General features: G+C 39.6%; 2 protein-coding genes across 3 annotated transcripts in view; one reads left to right on the forward strand and one right to left on the reverse strand.

The window, feature by feature from the left end:
* The window catches only part of INSYN2B (inhibitory synaptic factor family member 2B), a 30176-nt gene extending 14964 nt beyond the window's left edge, over positions 1-15212 (reverse strand). The window contains exon 1 of one of the 2 annotated variants that reach the window (XM_058034689.1): positions 15059-15212. The gene's annotated coding sequence lies outside the window, so the exon portion shown is untranslated. Of the gene's footprint in view, positions 1-15039 lie in introns of both variants that reach the window. The other variant, XM_058034688.1, reaches the window with a different exon arrangement.
* DOCK2 (dedicator of cytokinesis 2) overlaps positions 1-27329 on the forward strand; it is a 159849-nt gene that overhangs the window by 82245 nt on the left and 50275 nt on the right. The window contains exons 28-29 of the mRNA XM_058034687.1: positions 16480-16578; positions 17673-17767. Of these exons, the coding sequence (XP_057890670.1) occupies positions 16480-16578; positions 17673-17767 (194 nt within the window). The remainder of the gene's footprint in view (positions 1-16479; positions 16579-17672; positions 17768-27329) is intronic.

Raw genomic sequence — 27329 nt, forward strand, 5'->3', positions numbered from 1 at the left:
GGTTTAGTGTCAGGAGGTAAGATACAACTCTTTGTTCACTTTAGAGGGAAGCATTTCAGTCACATATTTATATAGAGACACAAGCTGGATTTTTTTCAGTGTTAGTTTGCAAAGATGAGTGTACTTAAAACTGAGAAATTTCTCTTGAAGAACTGCTTGAATGCCTACAGGGAGAGGGAAGTTATCCAATGTGACAGGCTGGTGAGCTGGAAAGTGTCCAAATAGCTGGTTCACAGCACAAAATTTTAGTGCTCTTCCTTGTAGAAATCTTATCAGTTGAAAAAATATTGCTAAGTACTTGATGTTTGCATCAAAGTGTGCACGCATTTTACACTTCAGATTATTGTAGGGTTTTATTCAGGCTTTATAAAATGTTAACAGAGCTGTATGAAGATCTAGAGGTAACCTGTGAAAGGCAGGTTTGCACCCTGTGCTGCCTTGCAGGCATCAGCACTTCGTTAGAAACAGATTAGTTCATAAAAATGAACTAATTTTAGTTCATAAAAATGAATGAAGACCTTTTCAACTTTCTCTTTGGTTGTTAATTATATTGACTATGCCTGTTAAAACAGAAAATCTTACTATTTTTCCTGAAGTAACAAACTTAAAAGCTGCATTTGCATGGTTCCTGTGTGACAGGTTGCCACTGCCCAACACCTTTCTCCTGTTGAGACACTGCTACAAGAAACAGTATTTAAAACCAGTATAAAGAGCTTGCTAAAGACTGTGACTTCTACACTGGACTTGTTTTCATCATTACTGCATTTATTTAATACTAAAAAACAAGTTTTAAGTGTATTTTCTGCAGCCCCTTAGCTTTCAGTTGGTTTCTGGGTTTTTTTTCCAATGAATTTATCACTTCAGATCAAGAATGACATGGCAAAGCTGCATCCAAGAGCATTTAGCAGTGTGCTGTGCTGCAGCTGTGTGGGATGCCTTGTAAGCACTGGGTGTTCAGTGATGATTCTTTAGGAGCTCCAGAACTTTTTTTGCCACTTCAGTAAGTGGGAGTTTCAGTAAATGTAAGGAGTCAACTGTTACTCTCACTTGTGTCACAAACCTGGGTACTTGGGGAAGCAGTGAGAGAAGAAACCTGATTGTATTTGCTGGAGGGCAGGAATGATGTATCTGACTCTGTGGAAACCCAGGGCACTATTTCTCTGTCTGCTCTGGGGTGCCCTGGCCCCAAGGGCAGCACTGACTTTGGCCCTCACTCATGGAGAAAGTTTTCAAGATAGCCTGGAATCCACAAAAGTGTGAAACAGATTATAGATAGTAGTGTGGGTGTATCACTTGGTGAGAAAATCAGGTTTTGGGATTTTTAGTATATTGCGGATGGAAGCAAGATAGAGGGCACAGGGTGTCGTCCTGGGTTTCTTCTTCATGCTTCTTCTTCATGGGTTTGGGGGGCATTTTGTAATTGGGCAGCAAAGTCCCCATTGCAGCTCTCTGGGATCAATTACTGGGTAAAAAGTGGAAATAATCCAGGTGTCAGTTCTTAATTGGACAATTTAGTCTTGAAAGACCTTGTACCAAGAGACTGTTGGCCATTTTGTGCCTTCTAATGAAAAGCTGCCAAACTCACACTAGTGAGACTCTTTCACTGATGAGAAATCATAAACACCTGAGTCCAAACATGAACTACTGTCTCAAGTGTCTTCAATCCAGACCCAGAGAAACTCACAACTGGTACCCATGCATGACTCCATGTTCTCAGAAGGCTAATTTATTACTTTATGATACTATATTACATTAAAGAATACTATACTATACTAAAGAATACAGAAAGGATACTTACAGAATGCTAAAAAGATAATAAAGAAAACTTGTGATTCTCTCCAGAGTCCCAACACAGCTTGGCCTTGATTGGCCAATGAGTCAAAACAACTCACACCAGATTCCAATGAAACAATCACCTCTGGGTAAACAATCCCCAAATACATTCCACACACGAGAATCAAATGAGATAAGAATTTTCCTTTTTCTCTGAGGCTTCTCAGCTTCCCAGGAGAAAATCCTAGGTGAAGGAATTTTTTCAGAGAATGTGAATGCCACAGAAACCATGCCAAGCTCTCACTGAAATCCACTGTCCCATGGCTTCTGTTCTCTGTGGAAGCACTGGAACCTGGGTGGGAACATTGAGCCAGCTCTCAGAGGGGTAACAGGGCAGGAATTTAAAATTGCATCCTGAGGCTTTTTTACCTGTGTTCCTCCAGAGCATCAGGAATGTGAGTAACTGGATATTTCATCCTCTAGAGATGTGTTTTGTGTACTCAGCTGAATGCACCTGGCTGTGCCTTTTCCCAGATGTCGGTTTTGAAATATATTTTTGGTGTGGGGGATTGAATTAGGGCAGCTCAGACTGGGTTAGCAGCCACTGGCTGGCAGTAAGTGCAGGAGAGACTGGAATTGTGCTTATTGGCTTTGGCAGGGTGTCTGCAGAGACTGGCACTTCCCACAGGCTCCAAATTCTGGCACAAAAAGCTACAGGTGGAGGAGAAAGGGAGTTTGGGATACAGGGAGCTGAGGACTCCTCTGGGAAAATCTCTGCTCAGTGATGGCCATGGCTGTTTGCAGTGTCAGAGGAAGATTTCTCGGGCTGTGTCACCCTGCAGTGCAGTCTGCTCAGCCAGGCTGATGCCTTGGCACATCTCCTTTGGAATGTATGCAAAATGGAGCTGTGGTTTGATTGGCAATAAGGTTGGTAGTTCAGGTTCTTGTGTGGGTTCTGTTGCATTCCATCCTAAACCTGTCAGGAGCCAGAATTATCCTTTCTGGAGGGGAATTAGTAAGAAGTAGAGCAAGAGAGAAACCTCTGCTTATTTTCAGTCTCTGCTATAAGTAAAATAACAGAGCCTCAAAATAAATTTTATATCAAAATTTTATATCACAATATACCAGCCTGCTGATGTTGCAGAGTTCAGTCACATGTATTTTGAGGGGTTACAATTAAATAGAGAACTGCATGATAAATCTTTGGATGTTTGTTCTCTTCTTCTGACTTTGCAGTTGAAATTTTAGTTCTGTTTCATATCACCAACAGTGAAGGCATTAAGGAAATTCAGAAATTCACAGTTCAGATTTATAAGAGTTACAAGTCTTTGGTAAGAACACAACTTTTAGTTTCATGACTGTTTATTTAACAACTCAGTAGCTTCATGTTGCAATAGAATAATGGGAAGGGACCACACAGGTATGTTTTACTTGTGTCTGCTCTCTTGTGCAGTACTTCTCTTTAAATCCATGAGAAAGGTTTATTCTCTTTTATGAGCATTGTAAACGTGGTTTTTAGAGTTTTAAGTCTGCCTCACCAACTTATCCATAATTCTCTGTGACTTTATTCTGTCAATCTATACACTTCTCTCCTGTATATTTAAACAGTCTGCAGCTTAATGCTGTTTGAGAGGTGCACAGATTGTTATTATGCAGGGCAGGTGCCTTTACTTTTGAATTGTAGCATCATTATTGCCTGACTACCTTTTCTAAAGGTGGAGAAAACTTGCTTTTGAAAAGCCTTGCTTTTTGTGAGGAGAGGATTTGAAAGAATCCCACTTCAGTTAATTATTTATAGCCTGAAAAATAATGTAGCCTTACAATTGCTCTCCAAGCTTGGCACCACTCCCCACATAAGAAGCACCAGGAAAATGAAAGTTTCTCTGCAGCTCATGCTTTGACAGAGACACCCATGCTAAGTTACAGCATTATTGCCATGTGTAGCATTATTTTATGTTATTAAAATATTTATGGCTAGATACTGATTTTTCTTCAAAGCAATAGAATAAAAATTCAGTCAAAACTTCTCCCACTGGGGTAAGACAAACAACTGGCTAATTTGTTCTTCACACTTTATTTGAATAATATTCTTTTATTTTTACTTTTTTTGGTGGTTACTGCTGGCTTGGGGCAGATTATGAAAGCTAAAATTGTCTCAGTACTAACAGGTGCTGAGGAATGCTGGAAGATGGAACATTCAAAAAATGCCTAGCAACTTTTTCTCCTGATATTTAAAAGAAAATGTGTATTTCTTCTTTATCCAAAGCTTGTATAGTTTATCATGAAGTTGGAAACAGTCTGAGTTACAAAGGGACCAGACTCTTGGCTGGAACTGAAATGCCCCTGATGACTGAAGGGCTTAGGTGACACCTTAGAAAATCTTTAAAACTAAAAGAATAAATTTATAGGTTTTTTATAACTTTGTAACTAATTGTTTCTCTCTAATCAGCACTTAATCTTGATAATATTTGTTATTTCTTAATATCCAAGAAATATTAATGTAAATAATTTCTTAAATCTCTAAGCTCTCCATGTAGAGACTCTGCAGTTTGAGTTATTTTTGGAGAAGCCACAACACCCCCAGTTAAGGACTGAGATTCAGTAGCTGGGGGTCTTCGGCACAGAGCAGAACTACAGAAACAGAGGATGAAGGAAATTCTGTGAAACTGTGGGGCCTTAGGAGGAGGAACCAGTGCATGTAGCGAGACAACACTTGTATTTGAAAGGAATCCAATCCCATGGCAGAAAAAGTGAGATGGTGACACTTGATTCGGTATTGAGACGGGAAGAGTGATCTAGTACCACACTAAAGCATCCCACAGATATATTTCTGTCCTGCTGGGCACATTTAGAATCATGGATCTTGTGTCTGGTTTGTCCTGGAACGTGGCCAAAGAGCAAAGGTGCAACTGAGGTTTACAAAAATAAATCACAAAGTGTAGATAAACATTTCACTCTCCTCTTGGCAAAGGTGATGCTTCACCTTGTGGAGTTTCTAAGATGGCACCACAGAGGGAGGGAGGGAGGTGACCCTCTGGTGACCTCCTGATGGTCACTAAGGGAAGATGAACATCTCTGCACACTCCAAGGGCTCTGAACCTTGCTGAACAAATGAACAGCTTCTCTGGGCAGCACAAGCTCATGTCCCAGTGATGTCAAGGGCAAAACAAAAACCTGTTTGTTTCCCTGCCTTTGCCATTTCAGGATTTCTCAATATTGGCACCTTATAACTGATTTTATATCTTGTATAAATTCAAATTTTATTTTTAGCTTGCAAAGTTATACTTAGATAGTCAGAGAAGTTAATAATTGATGATTTGTCTAATAAATCTGCAGTGTCCTGAGCTGTGGGACACCTGCTTGTCACTCAGGGTTGGGGTTTTTGTTATTCAGTCTTTATGAGGCTGGCAGTTTGAACAAGTCCAGAAGTTCTATTTGGGAACTGCAATGAGCCTAAACTAAAAGGCTGCATGGAAATAACTATCTTTAAGAAATTTTTGTATGCTCAAATTATTTTTCCACCAGTGAGGGCAATTAATTTCAAAGAAGACAGGAGCCAGAAGACATGCAGTATTCTGTACAAATTAATAGCAACTTCCTCATATGTTTTGAAATATGTGAAGTCCTTTGAAAGTAATATGTAAGTTAATTGCATAAGCAGATGAATATTTGCTTAAAGTCACTTTCCCTGTACTTTCTGATCCTCTTCTAAGCATAAGAATGCAGATTGGCCCAAGTAATTGAGTATTTTACATGATTGTATCTCTCTAGTTGGAGAAGAAAAGAGCAGTCTCTGAAGTAGTTACATAATATGGAATATGGCCTGCCCTGTCTCAAGAACAAAGATGACCTTTCTTCTTTTTTGTATCCCTGGGATGGTCTCCCAGGGCCTGTTAGTGAAATATCAGCAATTTTATAAAAGTTACTTCCTTCCTTCATTATTCCATGTGAGCACTGTGCTGCCTTAATGGCCCTGCAATGAGGTTATTTTCAGAAAACTGTGGTGTTTTTTATTTTAAAGAATAATTTCAATGTAAAAGGTCTCCTTGGGAATAGCTTCAGGTTTAATTTGGCTAAGTAGCAGTGTGATTTGAGCAAAATACTGCAATGCAAACCTGTATTATTAAGAAGGCCAGTAAAACATGAGGCATGTAGGTGTGGCTGTGTATCACATCAGACATGACTGGACATGCAGTTTTTCCAATGTTTTCTAGAAAAAGTTAAACAAGAAACCAAATGAATACCTTACAACAAAGCTGAGCCAGGCAAACAACCCAGAAGCTGTTAGAGAGGCTTGGGTTAGGGTTATTATATAATGTGTTAGCTGCATAAAATGAGGTGTGTGTTTCAGGTTTTGGTTGGTTGATTTGTCTTGTAAAAATAAAAATAAAAAACAAAAACAACAAGAAAACCAAACTAACAACTAAACACCTTTAAAAAAATTGCTAGAACCCACAGAAATGTTGCCATGTGTAATCCGTCAAGATTGCTTTGTTATTCCCCTAAGTCCAGGAAAAGAGTTATGAGGCAGGAGTGTCTAACTGGCAGCCTGAGGGCATGTGTATCCTTGTATAATAGGAATCGACCTCATTCAGTGGGAACACCTTTCCTTTTTATAAACAATAAGTTTCATATGTTGATAGAGATGTTTGTAATCCTGGTGTCACTTGTTTTGTGAAGAGCTTCCAGAAAATCACAGCATTCTCAGAGCTATTTCTGTTGCAATAATTAAGATTTTGTTAGCAGCCTAACAAGGCTTATTTTGATACCCTTTGCATGTCCCCAGGGTGTCACATAGGTTTGCACATCAGGCTGTTTCCCTGTTAGCCTGTATGGGAACACTGGGGTGCCCAAACCTCTGGGGCCACCACTGATGCAGGGCAATTATCTGAACAAGGGCTACCTTTGGCTTTTTCCAGCTGCTGCCAGCCCATGCCCACATCCTGCACATTTACATTCCCAGTTTCTTTGCCACCAAAGAACCTGCTCCCCACACACTGCTGTAAAATCCTGGATGGTGCTCTTCAACTCAGCAGAGTGTAAATTCCTTTTTCTCTCTTCTCCCAAATCCCTGGGACCACATTACTGGTTTCCTGTTTTCATGCTTGGATGCTCTGTTCTTGCAGAGCATCTGTGCCTTGAGCTCACAACCTGCTAGGGCCGACCTAATGTCCTGGAACTCCCTGATTGCAGCACAGGCAGAATTCTGGGATCATCTGGAAGGGCTAAAGGAGCTCCTGTGTTCCAAATCCCTCCTTCTCTACTGCCTTATTCATTCAGAATCAACTTATGAACAATATTAGTTGTCATCATATTTGGTTGTAACTATTTTTTAATATATATAATTTTATATATTTTTAATTATTTGCTAAATATTACTAAAATATTTTAATGTTTGTTGTGTTTAACAGTCTTGGAGGTCAAGATCTTGTACCAAGATGAGATCAAACAAAAGACACTTTTACCTTATGTGACTATAGTGCCATTTCAAAAAGCACAAACGGCCTTCATCTAGTAGTAAATGCTTTATTTTCATATTTTCTAAATATGAGAAAGACATCTTTATTTTAAGGGAAATACTTAGGAAAATAATCCTCTCCATTACTGAATTCCTGACACTGAGCTCTGCAGTCTAGGAAATCTTGTTTTAAGATTTAAAATATTAGCAACTTCCTTCAAAACAAAACCAGAGCAGAACAAGTTACTTTTTTTTTTCTTCTTAATGAACATGCCTTGAAAACTGATAATAATCTAAATGGAAAATTTGATTCCAGTCCCTCCAGCTTCCCAGACTCTTGCCTTAATATGATAATGTTGCAGCCATAGTTTGGAGAGTCCTTGACCAGGAACCACACAATAGATCACAAGATGCAGGTCTAGGAAGCTGGAAAGGAACATCCAGCTCAATGGCTTTTTGTTAAGAATTTGTTTATAAGACATACCATAATGATGTTGTCAAGATATATCTCCTGAAATATCTTGGAAGCTCTTTAGGCTGTGTGATGGCACAGCATCCACCAAGTGCTGGTTCTGTCGTCACTCTCTAGAACTAAAAGGACAGAAAATAACCTGCCTCCCAACAGGTCCTTTGGTGGCACTTCAGGGAGGACTAGAACAAAGATGACACCACCAACCATGGTCTAAGAGGCTTCTCTGCACAGCTTCAGTAGCTTAGTCCTGAGGCTGCTATTAAACCCAACAGCACTAATATGGAAAATACAGTGGAGGTGTGGGTTGTAATGCTTCTAATCATCACCTTTTCCCTGTGTGTGTTGCTAGATATGTACTGATGCTCCCACACACTCTGTATTGCAGTGACTAATCACAAAAATAAGAGACTATAAGACTGTTCAGGTGATGCAAACTCTGAATATCAGAGGCATAACAGATTATATTTCTCTGGCAGTCTCATTGATCACGTTTGCTTTTATATGCATGTGATTCTGCTTTTTGTTTGTTTCCTGCTAGAACTGCAATTCCCTAACATGTATCTACACTCGTTATTTCTGTTTGCCCTGTCCAGGAGAAGGTGTTGGTACCCTGGCTTCTTAGCAAGGCAATCTATTTGAATGAAGTCCTACCTTGGAGATGAGGAAAAATAAATCTCTGCAGATAGCCTTGAATATTTTGGCAGTAAAGCAGCACAAAGAAGTGTCCTTTTGGCACACAGTCATCATCCTCAGGAGTTAAGATGGTCAGATGACATAGCACCACAAAATATTTTCATAATCATGTTTGGGAACTTGTTGAAAACTCTTTGAAGCCCAGTTTGTGTTTGGGAAGGACCTGTTGTAGCCCAGTGCTGTTTCATCAATACTCACCCATTTTTCTGAGGAGGGATTATGTTTGGGGTTTTTTGGGGAGAGCAAGTTTTAATTTCAGAATAAGAATATCATTTTTTTGTCTCAGAGATTTAACGCCTGGGGAGAAGAGGTGCTGGCTTTTACCATCCTGGTGCATTTTCCAAACAGCCAAGAACAGGAGTTTATCTTGTCCCATGGTGGTTTTAGGATTCAGAGGCTCCTGGATTGCAGTGACTGAGCAACCAAGGGACAGTCACACCCCTGATGGAGCCTAAGCCAGGGCACTCTGGAATTATTTACCTTTTATGGGCTTTTGACTGGTTTTTCTTTCTCTCATTAAAAAAAAAAAAAGAAGAAAAAACAAGAACTCAAATAATCCCTGATTTAGTTATTCAAAGAAATTTCAACATCTCATCTCCTCATATTCTACTTATATTGTAAGTATTTAATGAATCCAGCCCTTGGGCTGGTGCTAAGTTATTAAAGGAATATTCCTTATTCCTTATTCTGCCAGAGCCCAGGGATAATGTGTTAGAATCTCCCTGAAAAATACAGATTAGCATATGCACAAATAATTGATGCAGACAATGCTGTTTGGGAAAATTCTATCTGTACATTATTAGAGTATCACGATTCCCTGTTTATGTTAGACTATAATTGAAATTCAACCAACTGGGCCATAAGTGACATCCCTTGAAGAGACCCACACCTGAGAGAATGCATAATTTGCTAAAGGTTGTGAATTGTGTCCATTACCAGGTCATTATGTAATTTTTGGAGTTTTACCCTTTCATCTTTATACATGTATTTCCACAGAGTTTTCTTTCATTCATAGGGAGAATTCCCTATGCATTCCATTAAGCAACCTGCCCAAGATTCAGTGTGAAAAGCTTTCTTTAGAAAGATTTTGGGGTTTGCTATGAATTTTTTGGTTTTGCCCATTACTCTGCTCCAGACTCCAAGATTTTTTTTAAGCTTAGAAGTGGAGCCCACTGTTACAAAACAATTTTAAAACTTAATAAAAGCCCTACTGGATATCATCTAAATATGAAAAATATTTCAGAAGCAAATTAAAACTGTTCTAACAGTTGGTAGTTGCTATAAATCAATCCTAAACAAACACTGTGGGTAGACTGATTAGTGCAATGTATGTAATTAGTGGGCAAATTATTTTTATTGGGCCCTATTTTCTCCATAAGATCAATTTAAAAGAAGGAAGTTTCAGCAGTGAAATGACTTTCAACAGTTTTAAGCAGAACTATTGTGATAAAGTTTTGTTTTAGCCATTCACAAATATATTTCATTAGTCTCATCTCCGATCAAGTAGTTGAAATCTAATTTAATTTTTCTGTCTTCAGTAAGTGCAGCTGAAAAAGAACAAAATCAAATAGAGTGGTATAGTTCTGGGAATACAGGAGGTGGCTCTGTTTTAAGGAAGTGAATCATCATCCAAGGCATTCGTCTTCACATTGTGTAAATTTAAAGTACATGGCTTAGCAATAAAAGCTGCTGCTGCACTTTGAGGAGCTTGGATTGCTCAGTTCTGCTCTTTTTGACCCCAGGGTTGCTCTCCCTTGCTCTGTTCTGCTCTGCAGTCTCCTGTTGCAGCCTGGCTGGGTTGGTTCCTGCTGCTGTATATTGTACCTCAGGGCAGGGAACCCTTCCCCCAGCCCCTCTGTCACCTCCTGCAAGTTCCCGAGCTGGTTTCCAGTCCTTTCAAATGGGAGAGATTGGCTAATTTTGTACAGTAAATAAACCATGGGTGGTAGTTTTAATCTCATTCCTTGGTGTGTAGTTCCAGTGTTTCTCATCCTCTTTAACTGGGAATGAGCTCACTGGGACACTGGGCATGCTCTGCCCATCTGCTTTAGTGGCACCAGGGCAGTGCAGCAGCACTGGGATAAGAAATCAGGGAAATGGGCAGCCTGAGAGCCCCAGGACACTGCAGTGTCTCAGTGCACATCTCACGGGCCAGGACAGGAGGGTCCTTCTGGCCTGAGGGACCAGGCTCAGGTGATTGTGGGGAGGCAATCAGTGGGATGCAGAGGGGGAGGGAAAAGCTGCACAGATCCCTGCAGGCAAAGGATGGGAGATTTCATCTGCTAGAGCAGAGCTGAGGTCAGGAGTGAGGCAGCAGTGCTGTGTGAGGAGGTGAAACAGATCCTTTTTTTTTTTCTTTTTTTTTTGTCTTTGATAACTGTGCTCTGAACTAGTTCAGTTTCCAAGCAATGATTGCTCATTCCAGATCACAGCACTATAGAAGAATCACAGAATATTCTGGGTTGGAAGGGACTCACAGGGATCATTGGGTTCAACCCTTTAGGGAATGGCCCATACAGTTATTAAACCCACAACCTGGGCATTATTAGCACCATGCCCCGACCAGCTGAGCTCAACTCAGTGCTTTCTGACCTCACTGATTATCGTTATTCATAATTTATTTGTAAACACACTTTGAAGATTAACATAAAGTTATCATTACAGGAAAAGTAGTAAATTACACAACTGTGTTTGAACACTGATATCAGCAGAAGTTAAATCAATTACAGGGGAGTGTTCATATCAACCAGAGACAGTAGCAGAAATTCTGGAGTGGATTTATGACACAACACCAGCCAAACAACAAAACCCAGCTGTAGAAAAAACATTGCAGAGAATGAAGTTTTCTTTTTTGGAATATTGCTGGAAAATCATTACAAGGCAAAAAAAGAAAACAAACCTGTAAAAAACCCCAAGGATGGCAAAGGACATACTCCATGAAAATCAAGCTACTTTTATGTCCTGCCGTGAACCATTATTTTATCTATTTATTGCTTTTATCTATGTATGGAAAAGCCTTGAATGAAATAATACTGAAATTGTTGTGTTTGTCTAACTTGCAACAAATCTTAAAATCACACAGAGCAGCTATAGTTACTCTCTTATTGTGCTACAAAATTTTCAGTATTATTCTTCCTGGTAGTCTGCTGCTTTTATAGCTGTGCATCCTTTTAGCTAAATCTTGTGACTGTAAAGGAAATAGTAGGACAAGCTAAAAGAGCCCAGCATGTTTTCAGTCAGAAATCCAAGGCTGTCAGTGAGATGCTGAAGCAGGATGCTGTTCAGTCAGCTATAAAACACAAGGAGACAGAACCAATGAAAGTAAAACTGGAAAATTAAAATCTCAGACCCACCAAGAGTAGATGAATGTTACTGTAAGTGAATTATTAGCACCATGTGCTCATTGGCAGGCTCCAAGTCTGCATGGATTGGGAGCTATTCCCCATTTCACACGTGATAGATACTCAGGGTTGTTGCATAGCAGCCTGTCCTAATGTTTATGTATTTGTGCCTTTCCAGCTCCAAACACTACATTTTAGGACTGCACATGCATTGGCGGGGACATCTATTTCTGGAGAGAAACAGAACTACTGCATTAGCAATTCACTTGAATTTCTGCTATTTTTCCTTTCAGACTGGTATTGTTTAGTATTTGCATAATATGATCAAGATGTTTGTCTCAACCTCTACATATGCCACAGTTCCCAAAGTTTAATGGGGTTTTCTGAGGAACTGTGGCTTCAAGCTACTGGGGTTCTTTGTGGCATCACTGAGCATCTTCCATACTTGTTTCCATGTTGCTCTTTAGCTCATGACAAGGAACAGCTGTCATGACTCAATGATTCTCCTTTGAAGGCAGTATTTTTGGAGATATTCTCAATAAAAGACTTGTGGTACAACATAAATATTGATGATTTTTAACACTAGATTAAAATAGGTGATTGGTTAGTTTTTCTTTGATTAAATTCAAAGTGATATATTTCTCACTTTTCCTCCAGAAAGGTATTTGTACTTATTTCTTAACAAAAAAAAAAAAAAAAAAAAACCCAAACCAAAACAGAACTCTTTGGCCCAATGCAATTCTTGGTCACTCTCTTTGTGCATTATTTTTACAATTACTGTTTCTAACATGCAACGAAGTTTGATAGTTCTGGCTTATCCTAAAAGGGAGTTCAGAATTAAATCTAATCTATGATTGCTGCAAACACCACACCAATGCTGGGTTGTTTGAATCAGTTTCTTTACCCCATACAGAAAGCCATGTGTTAATCAAACATGAACCATCATTAGTGTGGGGTCACAGGTTGTGAGGATGCTGCAGAGCCCCCTTACCTCCCCCTGCTTTTGGGGCTGAGCAAAATGAGCCTGTCCATGTGGTTTTGTGTTTACACTCAGGCTCTGTGTTGGTAAAGTGCTCTATTAATGAGGGTAAATGCTACTTAAGTGCCTACATTAAATAAATATCCCCCTGAGTCCTTCCAGAAGTGCATCTGCATGAGGATTGCCTACCCTGCAGCCACTGAAATCCTTCTACTAGATTAGATCAAAATGTAGCCTCATTCCATGTTATTTCTGTTGTTTTCCCAGTGCTTTTGCCTCATCCTTGTGCTGCTGCTCTATTTGAAGTTACTACGGCAACCTGTCACCATCTGCTATTATAAAGTGTGCTGGGCTTAGTTGCTAGGTGTTGAAGTTTGTCATCTTACTCATATGATCCTGATGTTCCTCAGCTGTTTCTTTTCCTGTACATGTTGCATCCACAGTTAATCTGCACTTTTTCAGCAGTGCAAGAGATTCCACCTCTTCCTGCTTGACCTTAGGAAGCCCTGTTTGTTTTACAGAATAAGTGTGCAATTCCTTTTGGTGTACTTTGTGTATACTCAAGTAAAACAGCATCTCTTTCACCTTACCCACTACTTTGCAGTGTTTATACTAAAGCCAGCACTTCATTTCATTTATATATGGTACTAATTATGGGGGGGGTTTAGTGGACTGAGAATTTGAATGTTTCCTGGACATTTTCTCCTCTGTTTCATTTTTATCTGACACTTCTTTACTCATGTTCCTACTCCTTACAGCAGTGCAGCATTCATACTATCAATTGCCCTATTTCTTTACATGTTTTTTTAAAGTCCGACAAGAAATTGTATAATTTTAAAAATAGAATTCAGTGTTGTTTCTGTTTTGGATTCTTTTGTGTTCATAAGGAAATTAATGTATTAAAGTTGGGAAATATTTCATTAGAGCTCTTTACAGTCATGCGGAGTTGTTTCTGGGGTTTTTTCTGTTCATATTGTCTCAGCATCAAAGTGTTTGCTTTGATACATTTATTTTTTATATATTTGACCTAGTTCTAATCAATTTTTCTGCTGTAATTCACTGGCTAAATCCTAACAAGCTTGAGCACAGCTAAAATGATTTGCTAGGATTCTACCTGAACTTCACCTTGTGTGCCACAACCTTTTCTATCCAATTCATTCTAACCTATTCTGTCTAACTATGCAATCCCTATGAACAACATTTGACCTGATTAAATCAGTTTATTAATAGATTCTTGTGTGATTCTGAATTTCTTCTGCCCATCCTGTGAACACACAGGCTGTGGCCAGGCACAAGAGCTGGTTTTGTGCAGAACTTACTGTTCACAGGCAGTTCATGCTCTTTGCACACTCCAGTAAGAGGCACTTAAACCCCAGAGGAGAATTTCAGCGAATGCAGAGCAGTGTTTGCAGCTTTGATCCGAGCTGTGGAGAGCCCTGAGTTACCCTTCAGTCCTGCCAGGGAGAGTGGCAGTGCTGGGGGTGCAGGGGCACCTCCGAGACCTGAGGCTGTCTCTGAGAAGTGAATATTCATCGCTGCCATTTGGGGATTAGGAGGGAGGGGCAAGCTTTAAACCTATAAAGATGCTAGCAGATGATTTCTGATAGTTGAGATTGCTGGCTAGAAAATGATTAGAGATCAAGCAGTATTTGTATTTCCCTGCTTTACAGTTACATGGAAAGGATGGAGGAAGTTTTTGCAGCAAACCGTCTTTACTGACACCTTTTTTTATTATCATTCAGTCCAAATGATGTGAATTTGACAGGTTTGATGCGAGGTCCTGGCTAGCAAGATGTGATCTTTCCTTATGGCTCTTTTCAAGGCACATCATCTGTTAAATTTAAAATCCCCATACCCAGTCACTAAGGCATTTGTGCTGTACCACAATCACAGACATAGCTAGACACATTTTTTGAAGTTGGTTTTAACAAAAGAAATAACCTTCTTAAAGTCTTTTTTGCCCTTAAGCATCATAATACATCTATGCAATGCTTGTGAAGAAATGCTGCTTATTTCAAGCAGCGATTATTTAACTTGAGTCACATTCAGTGGTGAATGTGTAACTACTAAAAATACGAGCTGCTTTTCGTGTCAATTCTCTAACTTCTGCTGCTAATCTTTTTTCAAAATCAAGACATGAGAAAAAAACCCCCACACAATTTCAGTACCAAATCCTTTGCAATTCATTATTTCTTTCAGCTATGCATTTAACACCACAGCAAAGATTTTTCTGCTCCAGAACTGTAAAAGTGAAGTACTACTGCAGGAAATCCAGCATTTCTTTTAGAAGAGCATCAGTACCCGAGAACACACGATTTCTTACCTGAAAGCTTTTGGTTTACCTGCAGAAAATGAGTCTTCTTAGCCTTAAAAAGTAGCCAAGGCTCTCACTAGCACTAAGGTTACTCCAAAAGAAGGTACGATAGGTCCTTTAGGTTGTAATTTCACTCTTTGTATGCAAGAGGTGCGCTGGGTCTGCTCGCGTAGGAATAAATAAATAAAGCCCAGCAGCTCGGAGCGGAGAGCAGCTCGTGGAGGGAAGCACAAGACCTCTAGTGGTGACAGGCAGAGCTGAGCAGGGACTGCTCCTGCCCTGGAATGGGGACAAAATGGTTGGGTGCCACTCTGATGTGGGCACACAGCGAGCCCGAGTGGCACCGGGTGGCACCAGCGCTGGGCAGCCCCGGGCCGGCGCAGAGAAAGGACTCGGGGACATCTAGGAAATTATTCTGCCTGCTCAGCAATTCTGTAGTTAGAATGAAATCAAGGCATTGGAAGCAGGCTTGGTTCTGAGCCAAGAATTAAAACTTGAACAAATTAAGAGAACAAATTATGAGAAATTTTTGATTCTAACATATTTTCTTCCCATCAATTCCTAATAGAAGAATCCTTCCTGTGAATAATAGAATTATTAGAAATTTTTGATGCTAACATATTTTCTTCCCATGAATTCCTAACAGAATCAATTTTGTTTTTAAAATGAAATCAAAGCATTGAAAGCAGGCTTGGTTCTAAGCCAAGAATTAAAACTTGAACAAATTAAAAGGAATCAATAAGTAGGAATCATCACAGTCTTAAAGGAAAAATGCAAATTATTAAACTCACTATTGTTGCTTGGGAAAGAAATGTCTTTGTGACTTCCAGTAACTTGATTTCCAGCCCTGAGTTTTCACTGTATCTTTCAGCATCTTGACTTTAGGAATTGAGAAAGACTAAATTCTTCTTTTTGAGGAGGTTTGAAAGAAGTTTTGAGATGTCAAGGTCATAATGTTCTATAGAGGTTTGAGACTTCTCTAATAACTGTTTAAACACCTGCAGAATGTGAAAAATGGCATTTCTTGCACTATTTCTTCCTGTGAACAACAGAATTATGAGAAATTTTTTATTCTAACATATTTTCTTCCCATGAACTCCTAACAGAAGAATCCTAGTGGACATCCCATGCCTTTTACGAGTCTTAAGGTGATAGTGAGTTGTATTTTATAGAAGAACTCTCCTTGTCACAATGTGTGTTTTCATGTGGTGTCTCATTAATGATGCAGCTTTCTCACAAGAGCCTGTCCCTTGCCAAGGCAGCTTCTGAATAATCCTTTTGGAGTTCTTAGTTTGTTTCTTTCATCTGGGCTGGCAAAAGCTTGAATATTATTTATTTTTACATACATAAAGGGATTTTTCAGGCGTTTCACATGCTTCAACTTTAGAAAGAGTACAATCCAATATCTTCAGTAATCCACATGTGTTGATTCTGCCTGGTTTCTTTCAGAGTCATTTTGTGGCGTGCATGACAGCGATCCTAAACCAGATGAGCGACCAGCATTATTCAGTGTACATTGAAACTTTCCAGACAAATTCAGAACTAGTGGTGAGTACTGTGTGTTCACAGAGTTGATAGTTATAGTATTTGATTTTCTGTGAAAAATCAGTATATTTTTTTGGAGTTTCTTGTCTGACTCTTCCTAGAATGAGTTCTGTTGCTGTGCATTTTTTGCCTCAGTGTTATTGCACTGCCTCCCTCTTCTAATGGTAGCACTGGACAACACTGTAATCAGAAATTTGGAAGGAAACAAATTTCTCTCTTGAGAAATTTGTCACCTATCACTGAGGTGGTGATGTAATGATCCAGAATAAGTAATCTTTGTGCTGTACTCTTTTGAGAAAGGAGAAAATAAAAAGAATAAACTCAGAACAAAACAACAACAAAACTTACCCTCAACTAGTTGAACATTCCCTCCACACTTCACACCCAGTGATCCATTTCCATTTTCACAATTGAGTCTACTCCTGGTGCAAATAACATTGTAAGTTAAATGCAATAAATGCCCTATTCTTGCAGTGCATCCTTTTATTGCCATTTTTTCTGCAATCATTTAATGGTACCAGAGGGTTTCCATAGTCCTGTGTGTGTCCTTTCACATGGCTGCTGTAGCTGTCAGGTAAGTCAGGGTAGTGGCACAGCTTTGCATTATATCTACTGTTAGTCCATAGAGGCAATATCTGCATTTGTCAAGAACTGGTCACTTTCCTTCCTTCCTTAAAGTCAGATGGGTGCCATAACTGAAATTTTAAATACGAACTAAATGGAGTAAAAAATGAAAAAATCACATATTTTTCAAGCCTATTCATTCTTATGCATAGTGAGACTAATTAATAAAAAATATCAAATTTTACTCAGAAGTACTACAACTTTTTCTTCATGTTCATTTATGCCTTCTGTTTTCTGAAGAACCCTGTATGATGACTTTAATGTAATGGCTTTTAGCTTCCATTTGGAATCTGAGACTGCTGTTGTACAGGACTTTGGCTCCAATCTCAGATTTACTGAGATATCACCAGGAGTTCTTCTCTTTACTTCACTGAGAGCAAAGTGGAACTCTCCATCTTGGCTCCTTAATCCCACAGAAACACTTCCAAGGGTGTGTTCCACAGCCCCTGCCTGACTGCACTTTGTTGTTCCAGGACTTCTTGATGGAAACATTCATAATGTTCAAAGATCTCATTGGGAAGAACGTGTACCCCTCGGACTGGATGGCCATGAGCATGGTGCAGAACAGGTAAGGAGGGAGTGGCACAGAGCTCCTGCTCTCTGTGCTGCTGGACAGTGACTCCCTTCACACCCTACAAAACATTTTCAGTGCAGTCTAGGATTACTTTATCATTCCAGTCTGAGAAATGCCAAGGTCATCTGAAACAATCCATTAAATAGTTTGTTGCCTGTGCTTTAAGTCCACTTAAAATGCAAAGGGAAAATTGCCTGTCCACTTAAAATGCAAAGGGAAAATTGCCTGTACACTTAAAATGGAAAGGGAAAATTTCTTACTTTTTCATCTATTTGGATGTTACCTTTACTGCTGAACTTATTCTGGCTTCTTGTTTTCAAAGAAACACTTTGAGTTTAGATGCTGGATTGTGTTATGAAGTGAATACGCTTTTTAAGCAAGACTTCTGTTGGCAGTCACCTGTACTATCTTTATTTTAGTTTTGTAGAGATGATGGTAACACTGAGTTTTCTAGAAGTTGCAGAGGGACAGGTCTAAGAGTTGAGTGTCAAAATTGTAAAGGTTTGAATGAACTTAGACCACAGATGCTGTTTACTGAATGTCACAGTTACACAATTCTTTCACTTATATAGAAAGAGAGTACTGAGGATACTCAATAAAGTTGATCATCTCCTGTGAGTGCTCAGTCTTGAGGAAAAGATTTGTCAAAAAAATTTACAGTTTTGTGATATCATATTTTGATATTGGTTACATTTAATCTAGGATTTGAATGAAATTATGTTAAATGAAAGGTTGATTGGGGCTTTTTTTGCATTCTGTGATTCAAAAGTGAAGATTATGTTCCAGATGGTTCTAGTCAGGTGTCCAAACCTCTCTTTGTCACTCGTGGGCATTAATGACCATGCAGAGGGATCCCTGACCCCTCCTCTGAGGTAAGCAAGTACAGATGTGCTGGTGGATGTGTAAATTCAGGTAATATTTTGTACATTATATCCTGTATATTACAGGAGTTGTTTTAGTTTTTTTTGTCTGAGCCAGTCTTTGGCCTCTCAGGTAAACTCTAACTCCTTGGGCATTCTTATGTGGCTGCTGCTGTGATTGCAATTAGTTTTGATGTAGCAAGAGTTGCTCTAAAAGAAGCCAGTTTAGTACTAAACTGCCTAAAATCCTCTGGCCCACGTCAGCACATCAAACATTTAATATGTAAAACTGGTTTTCTTATCTAGAAAATGCTGTTGACACCTGCATTATCCACAAGTATAAGATTATTTTATTCTGTGAGGGTGGGAAGTGTCTGTCCTTGGTCAAAGAATGTCTTTGGGGCTTGGGGCTTCACCTGGTGGTGTCTGCATTGTGTCAGGTCTTGACAGGAAAAATTGCTTTGAGGGACTGTATTTGTGTTCATGTGCCTCCTAATTACTCTGAACTCTGTGGACAAGTAGTTCCAGGCAGGTTTTGTTGCTCTAAGCTTTATCCTGTGTGAAAAAATAAGTCAGCATTAAAAAAATATTGTTTAGAAGCTATTTAATTGTTTTCTTGTAAACATATTGCTTACTTAAAATGGCTTGGCACTGTTTATACTCCTTGATTGTGTTGCTGTTCTCTGGAATGCATAAGGAAATGAGTTATTGATCTTACTTTATGTCTTAATTTTATGTTATATCAACAACTGAGAGGGGGATTTTTATCAGTCTGTATAGAATTTTGGTTTTGTTTTTTTCTTTGTTTGGGTTTTGAGGTGGTTTTTATGAGGGAATGGATGTTCTACAAAATAAATTGAAGACTAATTTAGTTTTCTAGATTTGTCTTGTTAACGTTGTTTACCACAAACCAGAGGAGTAGCTGAGAAAGAGTCACCGGGGATCAGGTTTAGGTCTCCTGTAATAACACCAAGAGAAGAAAAGACAATTAAAACGCCAACAAACCAGACACAAAAAATACCAGCAGAGTGCAAGCTTTGCATTCTCTATTGCTCTGTTAAGAACAGGAGGCTCCATGCAGCCTTTTTTACTCCCTGAGGAGATGTTTTAGCCTCAAGTCTCCCATTTCTGCACTTGCAAAGAGCCTGGTGAAGGCTGTGGGGCACATCTGTGGTGTCACCTGGGCAGTGGCAGGTGCAGCTGGTGGCACTTGTGCCCTCAGGGAGTGCAGCACAGCCTGGCAGCTCCCCTGCATGATCCTGTGTGTTTTGTGGCTTGCAAGGAAAGTGGGAATTGGAGGAGTTTTGCTGTAGAAGGGACTGCAGCACAGAGATGTGAAATCTGTACATTTACAGAGAGCAGAGCAGAGGGAAGAGCATCACCAGCACTGCAGGTCTGGTCCTCTTTGCTGATATCTGGATATGCTGATATCCAATTCCTACAATCTGGAAGTAAAAACAGCCAGTGCCTGAATGATATCAGGGAGATTTCAGCTAAAAGTTTGGTGTCTTGCATAGGTGGGGGTGCACAATGAGAGAATGGCTTCTTACAGGGTCCAAAGGAGGGGAGAATGGGCACATTCTCATCCATGGGAAATTCTGGTGGGGGAGTTGAAAGAATTGGAGTAGAAACTCAACTGACTAAACTTGCTGATAGAGCTTTGTCTGTGTCAGGATGGAATGATTTAACTCAAATTACTTTAAATCACTGTGATAAAAAAGTGCTCTTTGCTTCCCAAGCATGCTCAGCCCAAAGCACTTCTGAGGGAGGCAGAGGCTGTGTGTGACAGGCAGTATTCCATAAGAAACAGAGAATGCAAAGGGGGAAAGAAATAATGAAATAATTTAATACCTTTTCTTTTTTCTGTTTTCCCCCCTTCCACTAAGAGCAAGATGGAAAGAACTCTTTTTTTATGGCATGCTAGGTAGGGCAGAACACTTTGGGAAACAGTAACATCATCATTGAGGTCATGAGGATATAATATCTGAGTTGTTTTTGTGATCCTCCATGGTGGATTTAATTAACTTTTGTTCTAATTAAAGTTGCTTACTGTGTTCTTCTTATTAGTTACTACTGCTTGTATGTGCACTTTATTCCACTCATGACACTTAGATATTGGCTATTAACTTATTAAAAGCAGTAATTCCTAAGTACATGGCATTTGTGGGGAAATGCTTGGCTGGTTTAGGCAATACCATATAGTCTGTTTATCTTCCGGCTGTTCATAATTTTAATTTAGAGAGATATAATTTCTCCCAGGAAATTCATGTACATTATTGTCAACATGAAGTGCATGGGGAGTGAGATTCGCTGAGTAAAAGGAACAGTGAGCAGGGTTAGCAACTGCAGGGAAAGTGTTCACATCCCTTCCCTTGTCCTCTGGGCTTTGAAATGGTAATTCCTCACAGGGAGTCTGAAAGAATTTGATCTTATCATAATTAGTGCCTAGGATCAGTTTGGTTGGTGTCAGGTCTGGAGTGGCTTAGTGAGCACTTTGATTGTTTGCATGTCCATTTGGGTTGATTTTTGAGCCTTGCCCACATTATTTTAAGGTACTTAAAAATAAATGGAAACAGGGTTTCACCAGCATATTTCAAGGTCAGATCCTACTCTCTGAAAAAAGTCCTGCAAGATAACATTGAAGAGCATTTTCTAACACCAGTAGTTTGGCTTTTTCTAAAATATGTTTTCATTACCTGTGTATCTGAGTGTTTTCAGACATCTGTCAGAGTCAAGTCTTCCCCAGTGCTTTTTAAGTCTAACTTGAAAGGTTTAGCACTGCAGGTATTTGGCAAAAGAGCTGGAATTGTTGTCAATTTTCTTTCATTATACATACTAAAAATAGCTGCTTTCTTGCTGATGAACTGCTTTGGAACAGCCTCCAGACATGGCTCTCATGGAGCCCACCCTTGGAGCTCTGTTATTAATTCAGGAAAAGCTCCCTGTGCCTCCACATCAGTGTCACCTGCAGCCCCAGGCACTGAGCATCCTCAGCCTGCCAGGGCTGGGCTCTCTCAGGTATCTGCTCCTGGCCAGGCAGCAAAGGGAGGCAGAAGAAATTCCTCCTTGGTGCCCAGAGAGTGACTGCTGGGACTTCTGCTCAAGAGAGGACAGTAGGGATTCCAGGCCTGGGTTTTGGGTTTTTTGGTTGTTTTTTTTTTTTGTGTGTGTTTTTCTATTCATAGATGATCAGAGAATGGCTCTGTGGCTCCTGAAAAACTTGTTTTCCACTTATGTGTGCATGGTCCTAGACACAACCTTGGAATAAGTGTTCAAGGCCAGGCTGGACAGGGCTTGGAGCAGCCTGCCCCAAGGAAAGGTGTCCCTGCCATGGCATGGGGTGGAATGAAATGAGCTTTAACACCCCTCCAACCCAAACCAGTCTGGGATTCAGTGAACTCAAGCTGAAAGGGAGAAAAAATCTCAAATTAATTAAAATATTTGAGCTGCTTCTCAGCCTTCCATTCATCTGTTGGTGGGAATAAAACTTATATATTTAAAAAACAAACAAACAAACAAACAAACAACTCATATCAACCCCCAAATGAATAGTTTAGGTTAGTTTTACCCTGGAAGCTGACTCATTTATGTATCTAAGGTTGGATGACTGTGTTATGGTTTATTTTGTGCAAATAAGGCAGAATTTAGAAGGCAGATCTGCTGCATACAAGTAACTCTTTTCTTTGATCTTGTTTTCCTCTGCAACTTTTGACTGATTTAAACATTTTCTTATAGAAATGCTGTTGTTTTATAAGGGCTTGAATTTTCAGGGAAGCAGAATACATTTATACACAGGCTTATGGCATATTGCAGAACTTTGTAATTTCAATGTATGAAAACATATTTTAGGCAACAAGTATAAATGTCTAACAAAAATATTCTTTTATGCACAGTTACAGAAAAGGGTAAACAACATGTGCAAAGGCTATTATAACATGTGCAAACAAATGTCACTGTTTAGTCATTGATTTAATTGTGTACAGTCATAGGATGTGTCCTTGGACAGTTTGGCTTTGTTATGAGACTAAAAATGTCCTTGTTGAAATGCAGTTTACCTGTTAATATAAAGTTCCTTTCAGAGGGAATTTTTTTTGTTGTTGTCTCCCATGCTGAGGTATTTGGTACATAATGCCTCAGTGTTCTCAAATTTGTATCTCCTAAGTCCATTTGTCATGGTTTGATGCTGGCACAATGCCAGTGCCCCCATGAAAATATATTCTCCCTAGTGGTTGCTGTGAGATGGGATCAGAAATAGAGTAAAGCAGGCTCCAATTTAGGAATAAAGGAAAGAACTTTATTAACTTACAATATGAAAAAAAGAACACCTAGAACTCAGAATGAAAATCTTCCAGAAACACTCCTCCTCCCCCCAATTTCCACCACCACATGAAATAGAATCTTAGATTCTCAATCCAGTCACCACCCCTCAGATAATTGACTCTTAGTCCATCACCAACCTGCAGATGATCAATTCTCAGTTCATCAAGGGGAGAGGAGTCCCTCTTGTGCCATAGGCTTCCCCAGGAAACACAGTTGAGGCCTGTTGTGCTTCCCTGTCACACGTGGCACCACCCAGAATACATCTGCCATCGTGACATCTTCCTTCCGTGCCAGTGCTCTCACCACTGCACGTGGACCAGGGCTGGTCTTCTGGGGTTCCCCTTTTAAGGATGCTTTGCCCAGTTCCAAAAACGTTTCTCACTTTTAAGACACCTGTCCTCCCCAAATTCACCCCCTGGGGCCAAGGGTTCTCGAGAACAGAGATTTTTGTCAAACCATGACACCATTAAATCCAGCTTCTTCTGTTTCCTTACTGTCTTTCTCAGTCTCTACAAAAGCCAATGTCTGTAATCAGAGAAATGGCATTAAACAGTCCTGGGGCAGCAGGTGAGAGCAGAGGCAGCAGTTCTGCTTTCCCTGTGGGCTGTGCTTTGCTCCCATGGAGAATTTCCCTTCCCGCTGGGGCTGATCCCCCTATGCTCTGCCAGCAGCTCCCAGCCTGGCACAGAGTCACTGCCACCTGCCTGTGCCAATGTCACCCTGCCTTGCCATCACCTGCATGCTCCTAGCACAAAGATGCTCATTCTGCACCAGCTCTGTGTGTTGCTGGTTGTTCTCTATGTCCTGGAATTATCTGCTTACCAGGAATTAAACACTTCATTACGTTCTGGCTGCAGCAGATCCTCTGCTCAGCAAGGGAGGCAGCTGCCCATGGTGGTCATGGAACAGAGTGGGTGCCTGGTGGGTTTAACTGCAGTCATTCATTTAATCTTTTATCTGAATGCAGAGAGAAAACGTGCAGGGAGATATCCCATTCCCACTCCCACTGCAGTGTCTCATCTTTCCTGATATCAGCTGCTGGGATGCTCACACTCCCAGACTAAGAGCTCTCTGAGCTAAAAGAAAAGTCCTCAGTGAAGAGAATAACTCAACACAAAGCAAAAAACCCAAAAACCAACCAAACAAAAAAAAAACCAACCTACCTACCTATCTATCTATCTATCTATCTATCTATCTATCTATCTATCTATCTATCTCTCTATCTATCTCTCTATCATCTCTCTATATTACATAATAATATATAATAATTCTATAATATAAAATATATATTGTAATGATAATATATAATATATCTGTTATATATATATTTATGTATTTATATATATCTTGGTAATTTGATGTTCTCAGGAAGTCAGTGAAATAAACTGTTACTTTCCTAGATACAGCTTCCACTTGCAGATAGAAACCCCTAAGGTTCTTTGCTATGCGGTATATATCCTGCTATAAAATGTTTTCAAGTATTTTAATTTTACTAAAACATCTGGGGATTAAGACAACGAGGAGTATTTTGCCCTCTGTAGAATATATGTGCAAATGAGTAAAAGACATTGAAGAGATTTCCCACACAAACTGTTCTTTGTCACTGCAGAAAAGACTAAAAATTCAATACTCATAATTTTCATTAGTTGTAAGTGCAACTGAGCAATCCTTCTGTATTCCCCATTCTGAGTAACTTTGACCAGAATTCATCTAATTAGAAATTTTCAGGAAATAAAATCTATGCAAATTCCTTGTATTTAACATTATTTTGAAGAGTTAATTTTCATATTTTTTTTACCAGAAGCATCACAAAGTAACCCTGCTGGTGTATTATGTATTTGCTGCATAATCATCTCTTTTAAAATTCCTAGTCTGCTGCTTCAATGCAATGAAAATCAGTGGAAGAACTGAGAAATAATTCTGCAATATCAACTCAAACTTCTTTCAAAAGTGAAGGCTGTGGGAGTTAATTACTGTGTGACATCCTGACACAACCATGTTAAGACATTGCATTTCATCTTTAAGAACAGGGTTTCAGCTTTGTGTCTGATTCCCATTCTTGATTAGCACTAAAGACAGCATGCGATTGTTAATTTTTTCATTAATTCAGAATATTTTTACTATGCAAAAACTTGTCTGGAGTGCACAGAAAAGCAGAGGAGACCAGAAGTGAGAAGGAAGTCACAATATAAGCAAAATTAGAGAAAGTAATGAAATACTGAAAGCTCTCAAGCTGATTTACTTCAAGCCTATTCTGGCAGCTCCTTGTAGACTTCATTTTCAAGCCATGAAGTTCCTTAAAGCATTCAAAACATCCCATTTCCAGGAGTTTGGCATAAAATGTGCACCTAATATGCAGACTTGAAAATCTATTTTGGCTCCTAAATGAGAGCTCCCCAATGTTTAAAGCATATTTTGGGTAGGTGCTGAAGGAAAGGTCACATACAAAGAGCCTGTTGAAGGCCCTCACATGGAAACTTGGCTTTTCTGGCACAAAACCACTGCACATTCCTGCCTTCCTCTGGGAGTTCATTGTGCTGCTGTCAGAGTGACTCTGACACATTACAGCATGCAGTGTTCTGGATGCTTGGCATAGCTGTTTAATGCACATTTTCTAATAATGCTAATAAGGAAAACCATGATTGAGACAAGCCCCAATATTATCATTGAGACAGGAGCAGCTGGGGCACAGCCATTTTGAAGCTGTTGCTTTCTGACCATGTTGTTTAGTTACAGTCTAGGTGTACATTGGAAAAGAATTTAGGAATATGGCAGTTGCTCTAGCATTAGAATTCAATATGAGTGATTCAAGAAATTATTCTTCAGTCTGTAGCGAAGCTGAGTTGACACAAGGGAGAAATATGATGAAATTATTCTTCTTTCTTTGAGCCACTGGCCATATTTTTCCAGTTACCATGGAAGTGGATTTCTTCCCAAGTGTTGCCATTATTGTGCTCTTCATAATTAGGTTTCATGTAGCCACAAGGTTTTTAAATATTCTTTCCATCCTGCATTACCCTTCATTTCTAAATCAATGATTACTAAGTTATTAGGACATAATTTCTGCTGTTGCTTTGTGGGGATTTTTGTTATTTCACCTGTAGTACCTGTGTGGTTCGGTCTCTCCTGTCACACTGATTGCCTGTCTGGTCTCTCTTCTGTGTATTTGGTACCTTCCAGCTTTATTTTATAGTTGCCATTCACTGTTGCAGTCCTTGACAATGGCCAGCAGTGGGGTTTGGGTCTGACCCACACTTTCAATCTTCTCATTCTGTAATGTGCCTTCTTCTGCATGTTCTTACACAGCAAGGAAGAGAAACGGTGACAGAAGCCCACAGAGAATAATTTGACTTCAGCTGCTTTTCCCTGGTGTTTCCCTTATGTTACAATACCCATCAGGTGTCTTCTGCACAACATTTTAGGAGGATGATAGTAAGAAGTTGATATAAATTATGGATGAGTATTATTTTGCCTCTGCTATTCCCTGCTCCACATCTCACAGAATTGGCATAATGGCCAAACTTTCTATCCAAACTCAGGAAAGTTCTTTAAAAATAATAGTCAGTACATCCTCCAGGGTTTGCCAGAACTTCCCTCGTATTCCTCATCTGTTCAAGTAGAGGATGATCAGTTTGGGGGATTAAAAAACACTGAAGTTAGTATAACTCCTTCTGGTTTGGATTTTGGACCAAACTCTCTGAAGGAAAAGCACTTTGGGTTTGTGGAAAGAAGTTCTGAATTTTAAAAACTATCCATGCCTTCACTGGCTTTCAGATGTGACTTAAAGATCCCACAAATGCCATCATTTTAATGATTTCTTCGAATAAGTTTTCACAACACAGGAAATAGGCTCTTCTAAACTTTATTTTTCTGTGTCTGATATTCCAGTAGAAGTTTGCACTTGATTCGTTTTTTTGCACCTGTCATTATATCAGTGCAGTCACAGTGAGGAGCCACAGCAAGCTGGAGCTGATGCTTATAAATTCCTGAGTGAATTCATTCAGCCTTCACCTCAGCATCTGGGTTACTCAGCTCAGAGCTGAGGCAGTGAACTCCCAGATTTTAGAGTCATGGGAACCTGAAAAGACGTTGAAGAGCATCTCAGTGCTTTAAAAGAATTCACTTGAAGAGTCTGAGGCAAGGGCTTTTCATTATTTTGGAAATGTTTCTGTGCTGGATCTGATTTGTGCACTTTTCCCAAAATGATGTTGTGGACCCAGAAATGTTCTTTATTTCAAACAAGGTGCAGAAAAAGGCCAGGTTTTGCAATGCCACCTTAGAACAGTCAATGTGAATTTAAGGTTTTGTTTGTTTGGGGTTTTTGGGGGGGGTCTGTCTGTTTGTTTCTTTTATTAAATTCTCTCTTTGTTTTATGT

This window comes from Melospiza georgiana, chromosome 15, assembly GCF_028018845.1.
Source record: "Melospiza georgiana isolate bMelGeo1 chromosome 15, bMelGeo1.pri, whole genome shotgun sequence".
Taxonomy (NCBI): Eukaryota; Metazoa; Chordata; class Aves; order Passeriformes; family Passerellidae; genus Melospiza; species Melospiza georgiana.